We start from the raw sequence: 19,231 nt of genomic DNA, 5'->3' as shown, positions 1-19,231 counted from the left end.
AAAGCTAGAACTCCTATTGTGGCTTTTTTTTTTTTTTGCATTAGGGGCTGCTGATCGGGAAAGCTGCCTTACGGTGCTTTCTTGATTGCAGTGTTACGCCATCTTGCAAGGGAGCGAAGTCTGGGAATAATTACCGAGTGGAGACAATACACTTTGGGGGTTAATTTCCCCATCTACTGTAACAAACTAGAGATACAGCTTGCCTCGCAATAGATCCTTGTGTGGCATACTGAAAAGGTAGTTTCCATAGAAGATTGTGTTGATCCCATCGCTGATAGCTGACCTTGCTGAAACACAGAAGAATGGTTATTCTTGAAAAAGCTGCTTGACCTCTCTTTAGTTCTGTGACAATGTTCTCAGATAGTAGCACCAAGAAGGGCTATGTAGACTGCTAGTTGCGAATACGGTGTTTATAATACATGTTCTATTGCGAGTTTCAAAATACATATTGATTTTTTTAATGGTGTTTTTTTAATATCAAAAGCCTTCATGCATTTTAAAGTAATTATTGAATGCTCTCCTTGCTATAATTTAACACAAATATAATTCCAACCGTAGGCATTGATTTCCAATACTGTCAAATGGCTTTCTGTCTTGCAATTTAGAATAAGTTATAAAACAGCATATCGAAGAGGACTAAGAACAATGTATCGGCGAAGATCTCAGTGCTGCCCTGGATATTATGAAAGTGGAGACTTCTGCATACGTATGTATACCATTTGGATTCATACATTACAATTAAAAAATATCTTCACCCAGAAGGTGGAGAAAAATCAAAGATGCTAATACAATAGTAATCAATAAAATTGAGGGCTGATTTCAGAGCTACTGAGCATCCACCGCTCCTCCAACTTCAGTTAGAATTGTGGGTGCTCAGCATTTCTGAAGGTCAGATCTTTACAGTCTGAGGCCCTGATTCAGGAAATCATTCCAGTTCAGGACAGTACTTCAGCACACACTTAACTTTAAGCACATGCCTAAATCTCAGATAGTTTGCATTAGTGTTAGGTGCCAGATGTTTGCCACATTACTTTAAAAAATAGTAATACTCTGAGGTTTCCAACCAAAATATCAGGGCATGATAGCACAGTGTATCTTTCTGGTATAACATTTGTCTACCTGGTTCTTTCTCTTTGTAATGTGTCATGTCCCACACTGGTTTTGTCGATATTCATTTTCAAGAGCTATTTCCACTCTAAATATCAGGTTCTTCACTGATCCTTAACTGCAGTCATCACAGAACCCACCAAAGGGAATTCCCCTCTCGTTCTAGGAGAGTGACTTAGCTGGAGCAGACTGTGGTCTTTATTTTCACTGTTAAAAAAGCTGTATTTTTTAAAATTTCAGAGTAACTAATGTGCATGAATCCATCTGAGCTATCCCAAGGTAAAAACACAGAAGTCCAGGCACATCAGTTTTACCAGGAGGTATACAGCTCTATACACCTTCCAGGGGTTAATCTCAGTGAGTTTATCTCACATTAAAACTGAAGTGCCCGGTCTTCACTATGTTTTAGCAAGGGATAGCTCTCACTCATGTATGTGCATTGGTTTCCCTGAAGTGCAAAATACACCCTTTTCAACACTGAAGACAATTTAGGTCCTTCCCATCTCTTCCCTGTCTCATCTACCACCCCGTCTTTGTCTTTAACCATCCTGCCACTTTCTGTTGGTTTGTTTTTTTTTAACATGGTGATCACTACCCTGCTACTGTCACTGGACCATCTCTCTCCTAGAGGTGTAAAGTATCCTGCTCCCTCCAATGGCAGAATTCCCAAGAAGAGATCAGGGGTCACTGAGAAATTCATCTCATTGAATTCCCTTCCAATGCTGCCTTAATGAGAGGAGGGGGAATAGTTTGGAGACTGGATTCAGCCTCCAAATGACACAGATCCCAGGTCCCACTGGGGAAATGAAGCTTCAGCCACTGCAGAAGAGATGCATCTCCACAGTGCTTCACTCAGCCAGTCCTTTAAAATCTATTTCATTAGGATTAGTGGGAGTCGATGGCATGTGGCGAGGGGAGACTATATCCCACAGTGTGTATGATGATCAAAAGAAAGTTTGATTAAAAAACAGTGTGTAGATTAAAGGCTAATTGGGTCTTCTTTCATTAATAGCAGCCTTTATTTCTTGCAAAAGTTAAGTAGCTTTGTAATTAACAATGACATGCTTAGGCTGCTGAAGGCTGAGTTAAACTCTCTATTTCTGGCTCTTTCTTGGATTAAAAGCAAGAGAGAAGGCTTTTTTGTTATTTGATCCTTTCCCCCTCTTGTTTGTTGTCCCTTTAAAGAGGAATGTCAGATTTTTTTTCTCGCCTGTTGTGTAGGTATTTCCAGTGTGAATTAGCACTGATATAATCTAGCTTGCTTAGTCTTAGCTACTCAAGTAATCCAGAGATGCTTGGCTCTGCCTTTCGTTCTGTGGTGCCTTTTTTCACCCTTCTCATGTCAGTGATGATGATGCACTATGAAAAGTGGCAGATAGGCAGGGGGTCAGATACTTTTTTTTTTTTGAATTGTAAGTCCACCTAATTCTGCATTGTCTAGTTGGAGTGAGATCTCTTCGGGACAGGGACCAGTCTTTTCACATGTCTGTAAAATGCATAGAACAGTTCGGAGTGCAGTGTAACACTAATTGCTAATTCAGTGTCCTGTCTCTGCTAGGTTCTCATCTTTAGCTCCTTGAAGTCCCCAAGAAAACTCCCATTGCCTTCAGCAGGAGTGCAAGCTGGCCTCTGTGGCTGGGATCATTTTGTTAGTGATGAATTTGGGATACAATAAATCAAAGGATTGACCTTGTTGCTAAGGAGTTGGACTAACATCGGCAGCTGCTGTGTGACATTCCTGCTCACGAAACTCTGGCTGAATCGTTTGGTTACAACTTATATGACTCCTCTCTAGTTAAATACTGGTAATTTTTCAACAGAGTGTGCCATTGGGGCTGAATTGTACTGAGCAGAGCGCTGCTTTTCCATTATGGAGGAATGTTTATTAGGAAGTACATTGAGCCCATCAATCTCATTTTATTGGTGACCTAAGATGGATGCGACTCACGTCCAGAGGTGAAAGGCTAGAGAATTAACCTACTTCAGCATCTTACCATATAGCTTTGGGGAATTTAACTTTGAGGGAGGAGTTTGTCTTTGTGGCATTTGCTTTTATTGCCTCACTAGGCAAGATTAAAAAACAAAACAATCAGACATGAAAAGTGCACACTTTTTTCCCCCATTGGTGTCTTAAAAATGGTCCCTACCAGTCTGGGAGTTGTACAAAATGATTTCCCCCTCTCTACATATATTTATACGTGACAGAGCTTTCCACTGAGCTGCCTCTGAAGACAAACTGCATCCTCCGGGTAGTAGATTAGAGCAACTATGATTTAGTATAGTTTGTTTGCTAAGGGAAGCTTTTGGCGAAGCAAGTGCATAAACTACAGAATCTTTTTTTGAAACAACAAGGGTTCAAATGCCCTTCAGGAAGGATTTTTAAATTGTACCAACTAGATTAGCATCTGTGGTAAATAAAGCAGCTTTGAATGCTTCCTACTGCTTTAAAAAAGAACGTTACATGGGTCTTTTGTTGTTTTGCCCTTTGAGCAGAGCGTAATTGAGGATTTCCCTTTAAAAAGTGCGGCAGGTGGAAAGAACTCCTAATTCACTAAATGGACTGCTTTTTGTCTGGGAGACCAGTGCTTTCTTCAGTCTGTCCCTTTTAATCTCTTCTTGCAGATCAGATTTATATAAAGCATCCACAGGAGAAATTTGTCCTAGGTAGCACAAGGGGCAGAGATCCAGGCATTAGAAAAGTGTAGGGGAAGGCAGAAAGCACCATATTCTCCCCACCACCCCAACCCTTGTATATTGATCCTTGGCAGGAAAAAAAGTCAAAGGAGACAAGAGGATGGAAATTCACTTTTTCTTCATATTTTGGGTCATGGAGTATTTCAATTACCAGATGGCTTTTTATTTTTAATTTTCAAGGCTAGTATTCTGTTTCCATTCACTTTCTCATATCTATCCCTATGCAATGTGACTGGATGGCTCAGAGGTTCGATAATGGCAAATGGAGTTCTTTAGCTCGAGGTTGCTGGTTCAAACCTGACCCAGGTCAGTTGTGTCTGAAACTGGTTGTGTCGTGGTGGTGCTCTCTGGGATGAAGCTAGGTGATCTCAGCTTGCCTCCCATGGGCAATTATTTGTGTTACAAAACTATTGTCAGTATTACGACTGATTGGCCCCCTTCCTAGCAGTCTTGATAGAGAAACTGTGGATTTCGCTGGTGGAATCTCTACTCTGTCAGCCAGAGTGGTGCTCCATCATGGTCCGTTGAGGCATATGAGGATGTTTGTGGTTCTGTCAGTTGCCAGCTCAAGTCGCAACCTTTGAATTCTCTTTCGAGCAAATGAAGAATGACGTCCCCATCAGACGGAGGACGCGGAGCTGCGCTTGCCAGGTCTGGGGGCAGCCTATGAGCACAGCAGGGCCTGCCTGATTCACCGGAGGAAGTCAGCAAGTCTCTTAAGCCCAACGGCCGCAACTAATCTCTGGTTGCTCAATGCTTATGCCCACAGCTACGATTTCTTCTGTGCCTGCTTTGTTCCCAGCCTTCTTCCAGCCCTGCACCTGCCCAGTCTGTTCCAGCCCTGCTTCCCTACTGGAATCCTGGCTTTGGTTCCTGACTCTGGCTCAGACCCTTTGGCTCTGATTACTGGCTGTGACCCCTGGCTTCAGTTTCTTGCTCCTGCTCTGATCACTAGATCTGATTCCAGTTCCAGCTACTAGGCCTGACCACCCACATCTGGGTTCCTGACAGTTATTACAATAGTAAGATAAGGTGGTATTATGTATGAGTGAGTTTTGGAAATGGATTTTTATCATGATTTTTAAATAGTATATTCCATAACTAATATTTTAAATAATATCAGCGACAAATTGCCATATATAATTTTGTATTCTACTCGTGTGACAATTCATACCTTAGCATTATGCTGGGTTTACAATATTGCATATATAGTGTCATTTTATTTTAAAAAAAATTCTATGAAAATATTATTTTGTTGGAGCCATCTGGCCTGATTGTGAAACATCTGTGCAGTAGAAGTAACAATTCCAAAGCTTCCTGCCATCTGGATGAATTCCAAGACTTGCAGTTTGATGCATGTGATGCAACAATGCACTGACACAGCAGTCAAGGGTTCTTATGATGAAACGAAAAATAGTAGTGTCTGTGATCAGTGTAAAAGTCGGACAGTTGAGAAACTCTGAATCAGCAGTTTGAACTTCCTGAATAGTCATAGCAGTTGGTTGTATCATGTCAGATTTGTTGATTCCTCCCCTCCCCTCCCCCCCCCCCCCCCGGCCCGTGGATCATTAAAATCTTAAATGTTAGCCTGTGATTTTAAATTTCTCTTGGCCAGCAGTCCTGTAACTTAAAGTATATTTTCTAAGGGTATGTCTACACTATGAAATTAGGTCGAATTTATAGAAGTCGGTTTTTAGAAATCGTTTTTATATATTCGAGTGTGTGTGTCCCCACAGAAAATGCTCTAAGTGCATTAACTCGGTGGAGTGCTTCCACAGTACCGAGGCAAGCGTCGACTTCCGGAGGGTTGCACTGTGGGTAGCTACCCCACAGTTCCCGCAGTCTCCGGAAATGAGATTCAAAAGTTCGCGGTTCTTTTCCTGTCTACCTGGCCAGTGCATCTGAGTTGAGAGTGCTGTCCAGAGCGGTCACAATGGAGCACTCTGGGATAGCTCCCAGAGGCCAATACCATCGAATTGTGTCCACAGTACCCCAAATTTGACCTAGCAAGGCCGATTTAAGCGCTAATCCACTTGTCAGGGGTGGAGTAAGGAAATCGATTTTAAGAGCCCTTTAAGTCGGAAAAAAAGGGCTTCATCGTGTGGACGGGAGCAGGTTTACATCGATTTAACGCTGCCAAATTCGACCTAAAGTCCTAGTGTAGACCAAGGCTATGTCTTAACAGGTTTGAAACAATATTTTTTTCATCTTTGTAGAAATGTGTTATGCCAGTGTTAGTGCTTTTTGTAAGAGCCTTTGTGATACATTATTCAGGCACCCAGCATTCTGTGCATCAATAATGCCTCATAAATAAATGGAAATGATATAACCATACATAAACACTTTATAGCAGGGAACATATATGCTCTCTCTCTCTGATTTTATAGATGTGTGTTTCTGTGGGTGTCTGTGTACGTACACACACACACACACACACACACACACACACACACACACACACACACACACACAAATATGGTGTGGAAGGCCATTGTTCCTGTGGCCTTAGTAACTATGGAATTGAAGTGACAATGGGAAACACGTTCTCAGCTCAGATATCAACACAGTTTGTTTGGAATTCCTCCTTTTATGCCCACTTTGTGTGTAACTTCACACAGGTTCTCCTGGGCTGAGTAACAGGGATACACAAGAACTCTCCCCCTCCCCTCCAGCCTTCCTAGCTACACACGCCTTTGGGGCAGTGTTCTTAGTTCCTGTCCCTGCTGAGTCTTTCCTCCAAGGGACTAGCTCCCCATTCTCTATCCTTCCTAGCTGGGTCCTGCTCTCTGCAGGCTGGCCCGCCCCCAGCCCCTCTGTATGGGTGCTAAGGAGAATCGCTGTAGAGTGGCTCAGACAGCCGCCTTGCCCCTTTCAGTCTCTCATTGAGCTCAGGCTGATGTTCCTGTCTCCCAGCATGCCTGGTTCTTGATCATGTGCTCCCATCCGTGTGCTTGCTCATTCCCTTTACCTTGGGAGGCAGGCAAGAGTGAGCCCCAGCCCTCTTAAAGGGCCAGCATACCCTGTGATTCAGACAAGGTATGGGGCAACTATTAAGGTAAGGGAGAGTGTGCGGACCTCATTGGTGAAGATGTGTCAGGCATGATTCTCTTCTCCTTATGCCATTGTAAATTAAGAGTAATTCCCTTGAGGTCAAGGGAGTTACACTAGTGTAAGTGAGAGGATAACGAGGTCCCACCAAGGGAAGGCGATATGGAGAAGGTGGGGTGGAAGGAGGACACTTCGTGGACATGAAAAGAGAGAGGAGTGAAGGAGAAGAATGTAACAGCAGAAGGGATGGGGTGAGGCTATAGAAAGTCTCAAAGTTGATAAACATTTAAAGAAAAAATTAAGGCACCCTGGTTATCCGGGAAAAGGAGGTAAAATGACTTGCTATTTCTGTAGAATGACAAGAGAAACACTTTTCTGCATACTGCAGGCAGGAAATACAACCATCGAAGGACACAACAGGCGGGATCAAGGTTAAACAATGCTCATGCGTGTATTTGTGTTGGCAGCGCTCCAGTGCAGGGGGGGTTTGTGGGAAGCAAACATGAAAGAGTCACAGATACAGTCAAATGTGAATTCACTTTCAAAGTCAAATATCCAAGCATATATTTCTTCAGTTTAGTTGCTTAGTTCTAGGTAGCCCTTTAAATGGAGAGTTCCCAAAGACAGGCTGGTGCAAATCGGCAGAGTTCCATCAAAGTCAATGGAGTCTGTATTGCCTTTGAGGCTTTATGTAACCTTCTCCCCGCTACACTTCTGCTTTAATATCTTTCTGCTCACCACCTCATTCTTGAGTCTTCTCCCACTTTCCTCTCCCTCTGTCTTCGCTGCTCTTCAGTGGTGTTATGCTGATTTGCTCTAGTGAAGGATCTATACTGAATAAGACAATTACTGGATTATAATGCATGCCATGTGATTATTGAGAAATCATCGTAAGTGACAATTGCCACCAATGCAATCAATTCAGGTTTATTATGGGCTTGTCAATCCTCAATAAGTAACTGAGTTAGTCCAGTCTGTGTCAGTTCCCATTTTTTGCTCCCCTTGCATGAATAATGGTTGTATATGAATCTTTGAAATACAGTTTAATGCAAAGAAGTTTTAAGCTATATTGTTGGCTCTGGCAGCCAGAGCTGCTATGGTGTTTGTGGCTTGTGGGGCTGGCACTCTGCTGCGGGGGGTGCAGCATGTCCGTCCTTCAGCATCCGTGTAGTGCTATCAGCTGCAGAGCAAGGCCGTGGTCCATTTGGCATGGGTGGTGCTGCTGATGGTTCTTACCGTGGCCCACATGTTGCAGTCCAAGGCCTAGGTTGCTCGGCCCATAGTCATGCAGATAAGCACCTACTTGCACGAGTAGTTGCATGAGGTGAGTGCAAGCAGCAGGATTCTGGCCGTCCCTATGTGGACAAGCTCCCATGCATCACTGCCTCCTTGCATGCTTGTGTGTGAGGCACTTACCCTTAGTGGGCACGGTGAAACTCCAGAAGATGGCAAACGTTTTCACCCCAAAAAGGAATTGTGACTGTGATGGATAGTCTGGGAGTGTGGAGACATCTTGAAATCAATAAGGTTGAAAAGCAAGAGGGCGTGTGAAATGAAATGCATGTTTTAAATTAAAGTTGTTTTCTTAACCACTCCTTTCCGTCCCTCTCTAATGGAATTATTTTCCTCTGCTCTGATGTAGTTTTAGAGAGGGGAGGAGGGGCAGGGAGGAGAGAGAGAAATAGCAACTAAATCCAGTTAACCTTTAAAAAGCACTCCTAGTGCACATACAAAATCTGAGCTAGCATCTTTTTCACTTTCTCCTATTGTAGTCTCCTCCAGCTGTGACCCTCCCCTGACTGGTCCCTTGTTCTTTGTCATACAATAGCTTCCCTGATGTTTAGAGCTATCAGAAGTAGGGGGACAAATCTCAAACAGATTCCCTTGTTGATTCAGAAGAAGAGCTACGGGTAACCTGGGTCAATTTTTTTTCTTCCCATTTTTGGCTGCCTTATACCTTTTAAACTCTAACTGAAAATGAATCAATATCACTACAAGGACGTTTGACGAGCATATAAAACAGAAGAAAAGTGACATACGACAGTGCCATATCTGATAAAACAGGGTCATCAATAGGACCCTCAGTGAACTTTCATGTGTTTGCTTAGTCTTTGTATGCATCTGATGAAGTGAGCTGTAGCTCACACAAGCTTACGCTCAAATAAATTGGTTAGTCTCTAAGGTGCTGCAAGTCCTCCTGTTCTTTTTGCAGATACAGACTAACACGGCTGTTACTCTGAAACTTGTAAGCTCTGTTGTTCTAATGGCAACAGAGAACCGTTCAGAAAGCTGGTGTGGAACAATCTTTCAGATTTCCCAAGATAATTTAATAACCTATATATGCCACTCTCCACTTCCACCTTAAATGGTGAATGCAGAAATCATATACAGTGTTTCCCCTTTACATTACCATTAGGAACTTGCATGTGAGGAATGATTCTTTTGTCTTATCACTTCCTCTGAATTCCTTACCACAGATCCTGCTGATATTAAGCTTGCTGGGAAGCAGTGATGCCAGATGAGCCTGTCACTTCAAGTATTAAGTCCAAATGGTTCCATACAGTGACATTAGATATGCTGTGCAATATACTGCATGATGTCTTATGAAAACCACCCGGCTCCTATACAGCTTAATGCAAATAGATTGTATTTTAATTATTAAACAGGCCTTCAAAATGTGTGTGGAACTTAGCAAGTAACCACGGAGGGTGAAATTGTGTCTTAAAAAAAAGCCTGTGATTTAGGAGATGAAGTCCCATTTTCAAAAGTGACTTAGGGACAGATTTGCAAAAGTATTTAGGTGCCTAAAGATGCTTAGTGGGATTTCCAAAAGTGCCTTGGCACTGAACTCCCATTGAAATCAAGGAGCACTAAATTCACTTAAAATCTCAGTGACAAGAATTAAAGATGAGCATAGATAAACGAAATGTTGACTGCAGGGAGTTTGGATCTGATCTCACTAACTGCTGAAGCCAACAAAAGTTTGCCCTTGGATCGGATTCTGCCTCCCTTCCCCCTTGACTAGTGAGCTCTCAGCATAAGTGACAGAGGTAGAATCTGGCTCATAGACTTCACTGGGAGCAGGAGCAAGTCTCTTGTCTTTATACAGGACTGTAAAGAACCAAACCTACTTTTGCAATATGAGCCTGATGTTTTCAAAGGTGCTGAGTACTTGCAGCAGCTCCTGTTGACTTCTCTGGGAATTGTGGGTGCTCAGCATCTGTGAGAGCAAACCCCCAAAACAACATGTGCTGGTGGGGAGAGTGAAACTAAGTGGCCCACTGCTGCTTGCAATGGTGCTCTTGGTGGCCATGCTAGCTTTCAGTGTATTCATATAGTGCTGTAAGTTCTGTGCATTCAGCATTCATCACTTTGGCCCTGTGGAAGGTAATGGAGCAAAGGAGCAGGAAACTTTAGTAACAAAAAGTAAACTTAAAAATGTGTGATGGGTTGAAATGGCCAGAGGAAGTGACTTCAGGGCACATGTCATTTGTAGGTTTTTAGGGGAGCCATTCATGAAATTGGTGCTCAGTCGTTTCTGGTTCCCTGCTTGTTTTCAGTCAGGGAACAGGGTGAAATGGGCTAATTGCTTGGAAAGTAGAGCTCTGAAAATCCACACATCTCCATAGCCCATTTTTGTGGCCTGTGGATGGAGGCGGACCCAGATTTTATATCTAAAGCCCTGCAAATCTGCCGATCGCTGCTTTATACCCGCGGAGCACTCCTGTGGATCGTAGATTGGATGCGAATACACATTTTGTATCCGCACCGGGCTCTATTGAAAAGCGTCTGTTAGCAATTCTGAACTGAGTGCTGTGTAAAAGAACCCATAAGACATCAAAACAGATGTCCTGTTCCCCTCTCCCCCGTGTGGTTTTACTGTATCTGTAATCAAGATCCACCTAGAGGTAGATCACCATGGAGAAATCTATATTTGCTGCAGGGCCAGGCCTGGTATAAACTCCTCTCTGGACTGCATACAGAGACACTGCCAATGCTTTCCTCTTACAGACTTTTTTCTGTAAGACTGTAGCATTTCACTTTAAATGCACATGTGGTTGTGTCTTGGGACTATACACACCCTGGTGGTTTGGCAGCCAAGGGTTAATGAAGCAATGGTCTACTCAGTCAGAGCTGATTGGCAGCCCCACACAGCAGCTGTGAGGATAAGGGGGCAGGGTGGTGGCCAGAGAGACTGAGAAGCTTCCAGAAAATCCAACACTCCAGAGGCTGGGGGAGCCTACAGAACAGGAGAGGTAGGCAGGAGCTTAGGGAGCAGCAAGGGACTGCGAAAGGCTGGCTCTGGCTGCGCCAAACAAGGGTCCTGAGCTGGAGCCCAATGGAGAGGGCTGGAAATCCATCCCCTACCCACTCCAGCCAGGGGCTTTTGGAGGAAAGGGTCTTAAAGGCAGGAGACCGAGGGCTGATTAGCCCCCACTAGAGCCACAGCTTCTGGCTCCCCACTATCCTAAAGGGAAAGGAGACTACTGAGGTTCTGGCCAGGAGGGCTCTGGTCACAACAAGGTCTTGACAAATGCAAAACGGGGTGTGGTGTCATAAAGGGGGATGGCAGCAGGTTGGTGTACCCCCTGTCTTGCCACAAAGGGGGTGCTAACAGACAAGGCCCCCATATTACAGGTTGGTTATATTGTGGTACATGCAATCCCCTTAATAAATATTTCTTAAAGTCCTCCAGGGAAATTCTGCTTGAAACTTGGAGCATTAGCGATTTTCATTGGAAAAAAAAATAAAATAAAATTGGGGTTGGAAGGTTAAATTTCTCTCAAGCTCAGTATTTCAACCATTGATATTTTCACTTTCCAAACCTCACTTTCTTGGATACAGTGGGTAAAGAGACTGTCAACCTATTTATGCCCAAAGTTTACTGTGCTTTAAAAACACAAATCCCATGTAACATCCCTGATGAATATTACGATAATTTGTTTGTATTACTGGAGCACCTAGCAGCCCTGGTCATAGATCAGAACCCCATTATGCTAGGCACTGGACAAACAGAACAAACAGATGGTTTCATGCCCACAATCCAAATTCATAGACTGGGCAAAATCCTGAGGTCTTTACTGCCTCAGTAAGGAATCAGAAACTACCCCAATACCTAGGAAGATGCACATCATGTATGCAGTCTTGAAAAAAGACTCAAGTTTTTTTAAAAGCAGACCAGCTATCTTCTGCAGCATCTTTGTACAAATACTGTACATAAATAGGCAAAAGTCTGCTCTCAGTTTCCATACAGTAACCAGTGGAAGAACTGCTCTGAAGTTAGAAGAGTTATTGGTAAAACACTGGTGCAAGAAGGATCGGAAACTGTTTGTCCACATTCACAGGTTTCAGATTTTTGGGGGTCTTCTGCAACCTAAATCTAGCCACTTCCACACTCCTTTTAAAAACAATGTATAAAAGTTACCTTTATGTAAATACTACATAAGATTTACCTCCCTTTTAAGGGGGCCAACACAGGTTGACCAGCATCTCAGTAACTTCTGACAATATATGAAGAGGGAAAAGAAGTCTCTGTCTCCAAAGGCTTTTTTCTGGTTTGGAGTGAGTGCATGGATTATGGGTCATGAATCGGATCACAAATCTGACTCTTGCGATAGCAAAGGGTTTCCCTTAACAATTAATTACAAAGTCAAGACAATGGGCCTGAGTCTGCCCTCATTGCACTTGCGTAACCAAGGGTCATCAGTGGAGTCACACAAGTATTATGTTGATGGCCTGAGATCAGAATCATCCCCAGTAGTTGTACAGTAACTTATGTCCTGGATCTCTATTTCAGCTCAATTCCCTAAATAACTTTGAAATGTAGCTAGTATTTTGCCACAGTTTCTTTTAAAGGCGAGACTATTGTATTCATATAAATATTGCATCCCCACTAAGGTTAGTCTAGCTCTCCAAAAACACTGTAGCATGATCTTCAAACAAATTGCGCCTCTGTCCCTGATCTCATCGGTATGACCTCCATTTGCAGTGTGTGGACTCATCTGAAATGAAATCTGATTTTGGCCCTGTAGGACACATGTTGTGTAATCGCCCAGCTTCAGTAACAGCTGTAACTTTAGCAGTTTGGCCACATTCACCTATTTTTGGTGTGGGGGGGTGAGAGGGAAGGATTTTGTTAGGTTTGTTTGATGGAAGTTGGAATATGACCGAACAAGGATCTCGTTTGAAAAATCAATACTTTCCTCAGTGCATTACAGGACTAAAAGTCATCTAGGGAAATCTGTGTAATTCTATTTTATAGGTCTTGTGTTGTAGTGCAAAGTATGCAAGAAGCATAGCGTGGTCAGGAGTTCTCAATTTGTCTACTTTTGATCTTTTTTTGTTGTAGTAATAACATTTTTGTGCACCCATTCTCGTTCACATACACAGTACACACATTCTGCCTATGAAAATCAATCGGCAGTGAAGCGATGTCACTTACGGACAGAAAATATGATTTTCATGGGAAGAGGGCCATAATTCATGGCAAGCCAGCAATCAGGGAATTATGGACATGTGACAATGTTTTGGGATACAAAAAATACGTTTCACCGGAGCTAGGTTGAATGATAGATTGAATTTGTGCCACAGGGGAATTCACTTAATATCCTGGGTTTGTAACTTTTAGCAAAATGTGCAAGCAGTGCAATTCTGAAGTGATTTCTAGATTCCCCAAGGCTGCATAGCTTTGAGACGGCATTAGAACATTTCGGGCCAAGTTCTGCCTATGTCCCTGTCACCATGGCTCCAATTGCACATCTAAGGGCAGAAATTGGCCCTTGTAATTGATGTTATAATTGCTTTTTTGATAGTAGCCCATTTACTTTGGCATTGTCTCACATGCTTCCTTTATCACAATTTAAATCAGACAGGCACGAGACCAATGTCGGAATGTAGAACGTCTCAGAGTTATTTCAGTAATACCGTCATCAGAATAAACCAGGGCTGGTCATAAATCAGAGCAGGGTGTTGGAAAATAACCGAGCTGAACTGGCTAGTGCGAGGCCCTGCTGTCTAGGAATGGAATCTCCCTTCAGCTGCAGGGTTCTGTGTGGCCCTGCCCGTACACGATAGAAGTACTTACCTGACCGTCTAGAAATCGGCTCCTGCTTCATCTGAAGGCCTCCGTATGGTCCTACCTCTGTATGTGATGGAAGTGCTCACTTCTCTCTGACATCCCATTTTTAGCCACAGGAGGGATACTGTGCGTGTTGGATATGTTACCACTTCTAGCTGTGTTCTTGGCAGCTGGGACTCCTCTCCCACTCAAAGCCATCCTCTGGGCCACCTCTGCTTGCAGGGCTCCGGCCTCACTTAAAACTGCCCTCCCCAACTAAGCCCTTGAAGGAGGGCACCAGTCTGGACACCACCTGCTCTCCCCCAGGAGTGAGTTCTTGCACGCACAGCAGCCCCTGCTTGTTCAGGGTGTGAGGGTAGTTTCGCCTTCCCTGTGCCTGTGTGAGTGAATCAAGTTCAACCTGTGCAGATTATATCAGGGAGATACATGGTGCAGATCATGCTGCTTGATGGGGACACCTTCCCTTCCTCCATCAGGTGCTGCTGCTTCTCCATGTCCTGGCAAGATGCCCCAGAAACTCCTTAGCTAGGTAGCAGCTCCTCTCGCTCTTCCTAATTCAGATTCCGTAGCCTGGTGAGATCTTACTTCAGCTCAGGAGGAGGGAGAGTTGCATTTCCCCCAATCCTAGGAGCGTGGGCAGCTCTCCTGCTTTTAGCAGAGCAGGAAGAGTTGCTTTCCCCTCTGGGCCTCATTCAGGCAATACTCCTATTGACGTCAGAGTTTTGCTGGAGTGAGGCCAGCAGGATCAAATCCTTCAAAATCAATAATTTGCAGCAGACAGCACGAGTGAGAAGTGTTAAATATTTCTATATTGCTCAGAAAATACAATTCGTTACCTCACAACAGCTACAACATCCAATACCATTCATAGGTAAAATCACATTAACAATGTAGATACTAAGGATCAGTTTCCAAAAGAAAATCAGTGCCTGGAAGAGTGTCTTGTTGGTGAATTTAAAAGAAAGAAAAAAGTTTTCCTAGGTCAGATGCTGTGCTCTGCTGATTCCGCCTGTTTTAACCTCATTAGCAAGTTTAACAAGTGTTATTCCTTGCCAAGTGCACTAATGGTTGTTTTAAACCTCACGGTTGTGGGTGGAAAATCATTTATCAGAAACTGTTAAATGCTGAGAATAATCCCCAAGAATATTATTGTACGATACCATGGATTAGCAGAATTGATTGAAGCCATGCAGCTTTCACCTGAACATAGTATGGGGAAACGATTGTTTTTAGCTGGAGCAGCAGCAGCAGGGACTTTATAAAACCAATTGTTGATTTTAACTGATGCACAGTTATTAATATTTAAGCCATTTTGAAAGAGTCTTTGCAGGCCCAACCTTACTTGCCTTGAGGACAGAGGGAAAAGATTGGGCCCTAAAAGTGGCAGGGTCTTTGTGGGCCTAATACTCATAGGCTGTTATACAAAGAAAGTAGTACGAGTTTGCCTTCTTAACACAATGGTCTGAGATCGCCCTCTCCCAAGTTAAAGCCAGGGAGTGAGGTTAAGCTCTGTGATGATTCCTTGCAGAGGGTGAAATCCTGGTCAATTGATGCCAATGGCAAAACTCCCACTGACTTGATAGGGCCAGGATTTCACCCAGAGTCTCATGTCATTGAGGGGCAAATTTACTTCCTTATTCCACAGAGCAGGTTGTGGGGCCTGTGACGCTCCTGACACTGACACGAGTATGAATACCAACCTCAGGGTTACTTGTGGCACTTTAGAGACTAACCAATTTATTTGAGCATAAGCTTTCGTGAGCTACAGCTCACTTCATTGGATGCATACTGTGGCTCACGAAAGCTTATGCTCAAATAAATTGGTTAGTCTCTAAGGTGCCACAAGTCCTCCTTTTCTTTTTGCGGATACAGACTAACACGGCTGTTACTCTGAAACATCAGGGTTAAAAACCAGGGCCCAAACCCCAAATTGGCTGTGAGTTGTAAATTTAGATTTCACCAACCAACTTCACCAAGTGCAAATCCTCAGGCACTTTGACAGCCTTAACACGGCATCACACACTGTCCCGGTGGGTACTCCCATCTGTCTTGCCACCGGGGAGAGCGTATCTCTGTGCTAAATGGCCCCTTATGCCAAGAATCACAGCAATATTCAGGTTAGTCCTGGTCCCAAAGGGCCGGTCACTTACGCCAGGTCAATTTTAGTGTGAGACCTACAGCACAATGCTTGCAGCCAATCCTGTAGTAATCTATATGAAGGTTTATTACATAGGAAAAGGAAATTAGAGAGTTATTTACAAGGCCTAAAGCAAATGAACATAAACACACAAATAAGTCATAGTCAGGTTTCAAAAAATAATATAGGGTTCCCTATTCAGCAAGCTTTACTTGTCCTTTAGAGCTATCCCCAGCTGGGGATCTCTTAATTATGTCTTGAAACTCCTCCTGAGTTCAGGCAGCACAGAGATCCTCAGTTCCTTTTGGTTGGGGTTTTTATCCTTCTCCTGCCATGTGCTCTGAGCTACAAACTTAGCTGATGGGAAGAGTCCACCTGGACTCATCTTCATGGGGAAGAGAGCAGAACAGCAATAGGAACCGTTTAGTCCTTTTGTTGGGGGTTTGTCGGTCCAGATGTAGGGAGTTTCCAGTTGTAAGATTCAACCACAGCCCAACTGGTATCGATGGGTCTCCTCTTTCTGGAGGGTCTTAACAATTTCTGTAGAAGAGCAGCTCTTCGCACTAAGTAATGTCCCTCTCCTGTATGGTGATTCATTGGTCACAGAGGTTCTCAGTACAACCACTCAAATATTACAATAGGATATGGAACACCAATATTACAAGTAAGATGAATAAATACAGCAACTCACAAGCATTTAATAGAGCTTAAACACTAAATGCAGTCTTGTCATTTGAATGCCAATTTTATCAATTCTAACGCATGAATGAGCCAGACAGATCCTAGCTATGTGTCTGTCAGTGTCCAGTTGAAATGTGGTGATGTTGGCAGGCCCGGTGCCAGCTCATGCCAGCGTCACAGGGCCTGCCTCCCCGACTCCTATGTATCCCTGGAAGCAAGGGCCATCCATATGGAGTCTGTGGGTCCTGGACCCTGACTGCATGGATTGCAAAGCTCCCCCTTAAATATGACTGTTCTTAGCACTCTTGAAACTGGACATTAATATGTCTTCACTGCAGAGTTAGCTTGGGCTCTTACTTAGGTGTTCTCCTAACCCCCACTCTGGTCCACAGAAAACCCTCTCACCTGAGTTTGGTGGTTCATTAAACCCGGCCTAGCTGGCGTGGCTGATGGGGTAGGCTGGAGCTTGAATGCTGCTTTCACATGGGCTGGTAACCTGCCCACTTTGCAGTGAGGACACTGGCTAAATCATTCAAGTGCTGATAGTCCTCTAGTGCCCAGGACAGACAGGTTCTCCCACAATTTACTGGCAAAGAATCCTAAAGCGACTCAACTTCCTGCAGCACAAAAAACCAGGGGATGTGCCCCTGGAAGTCCTAGCAACACACGGAGAGCAGGGTACAAATGGGGAGATAATAATTCAGGTAAGGCTTTGCAGTGTGGCTGCTCACTCCCAGGCAAGGCTAACCCAGGTGCTCAGACCTGGGTGCTGCTCACCCAAGTTAACTTTGCAGCAAGGACATGCTTTGAGTAGCAGAGATGACCACCTGTAGCATGGTGCCATGCAAGATAAGTACATTGTGCTTATTCCAAAGCTCCACAGCCAGGAGAACTGGACGATCTTTCAGGTTATCAGACAAAACACTAAATTTTTCTAATCAACTATTTAGTATCTGGAGCCCAACATTACTAGAGCAATTAAAAATAAAGACTAAAGTCAGAGAAAGCTGAATAATAATGTAAAGTCTGGGAAGAATTTAATTTGTAGGTCTATTTCACTGAGGAATGACCTTATATGTGGAGTGAATCAGTGTTTGTAATTATAAAGTGAATAAGTGATAAGCATCAAATGAATTGTTTCAGAACTCCCTTTGTTGACTTTATTCCACGATAAGGAGCAGTTGCTGTGTGACCTTGAATATGGTGAAATAACTCATGCTAAACGCATTGCTACAAAGTTGGCATTTTGGCAGGACTTTGATGTAGGTCATTTTATTACCAGGCTGAATCAAACTACAAACTGATCTCATACTCATGCCAAGAATGCTAATAATAAACTGATCAATGAGGTGCTGGATTGTTCAAGAGAAGGTGATCAGGGGGAAAATGCAGACATAAAATCACTGGAATTCCAAGGGTTGAAGTGTCAGCCTTTATGCTGGGAGGGATTATATTACTTGCATTAGTGCACGTTTTCTTCATTCCGGAGTGTTCTAGCTGTGTGTCGAACAGGACAGTGTCAGAACATACGCACTCATCATTATTTTTCTTGACCTTTCTGTGCAAGTGATTTTTATAGTTCCATTAACTAGTAAGATCATTTGCAAACCACTGTACAAAGTTTATTATGAAGAATGCCCTGGGGCCCATTGTATCTTATAATGTGGAATGTTAATAGAATGAAAAATTAAATTAAACTCTAAAAATTTAAGACAAGCAATTTAAGCAAGACAAGAATTTTATATGGGAGAATTTGAAATTTTTACTTGGTAATATTTCGGAATAATGCCCTATTCTGATCTTTTATATAGATGCTATAGATCTGATTCAGATCAAAGACAATAACAGCATTCCTAATTATACCCAACCTAGAATAAATTGGCTTATGTCAAACTTCCACTTAAGGCAGGGGCTTTCTGTACCTTTTACACACAGAGCCAGTCAGAAGTTATTCCACTGATTTTAAATGGCTTTACTCCAGTAAGGTTAGAATTGGGGCTCTGCCCTATTCATTTAACAAGTTCCGTTCTGTCTTGGGCAGGCCCTTGTGTAAAAAGACACCATTAGGTCAAACCAACTCAGAAAGTTGGTGGCCTCCAAAAGGGAAAGGTAGGGACTGGTTTGGGGGGTAGGGAATATATATGAGTAGAGCCCTGCAAACCTGCGGATATCTGCTTTATATCCGTGGAATCAGATGCGGATATCCATGGACCATGTTGGCGGAATGCGGATTGGAAACAGATACAAGTTTTGTAACCACCCGGGGCTCTAGGCATGAGTCTCAGTGAAATTTTTGTTTTCATTTCTCTTGGACTTCCAACAAAGGCTAAGATGTGCATAACTTTACCAACTAGTGGGATGGGATGTTCACCGATGGAAAAAGCAGATTTTGCCCATTGTGTTTTCATGTCAGATTTTTTTTTTTTTGTCATAGTGAAAAACGTATCTCTCACATTTCACAGTCTGGTGAAAATAAGACTTTTTGT

The 19,231-nt window shown here is 43.2% G+C and overlaps 1 protein-coding gene across 4 annotated transcripts in view; it reads left to right on the top strand.

Moving 5' to 3' along the window:
- Positions 1–19,231, top strand: part of MEGF11 (multiple EGF like domains 11) — a 376,622-nt gene that overhangs the window by 113,579 nt on the left and 243,812 nt on the right. For all 4 annotated transcript variants that reach the window (XM_074966585.1, XM_074966582.1, XM_074966584.1 and 1 more), the window contains exon 5: positions 606–706. In XM_074966585.1, coding sequence (XP_074822686.1) covers positions 606–706 — 101 coding nt within the window. The remainder of the gene's footprint in view (positions 1–605; positions 707–19,231) is intronic.

This window comes from Natator depressus, chromosome 10 (assembly GCF_965152275.1).
Source record: "Natator depressus isolate rNatDep1 chromosome 10, rNatDep2.hap1, whole genome shotgun sequence".
NCBI lineage: Eukaryota > Metazoa > Chordata > Testudines > Cheloniidae > Natator > Natator depressus.
The sequence above is the reverse complement of the archived record's forward strand: the minus strand, read 5'-3'. Positions and strand labels throughout refer to the sequence as shown.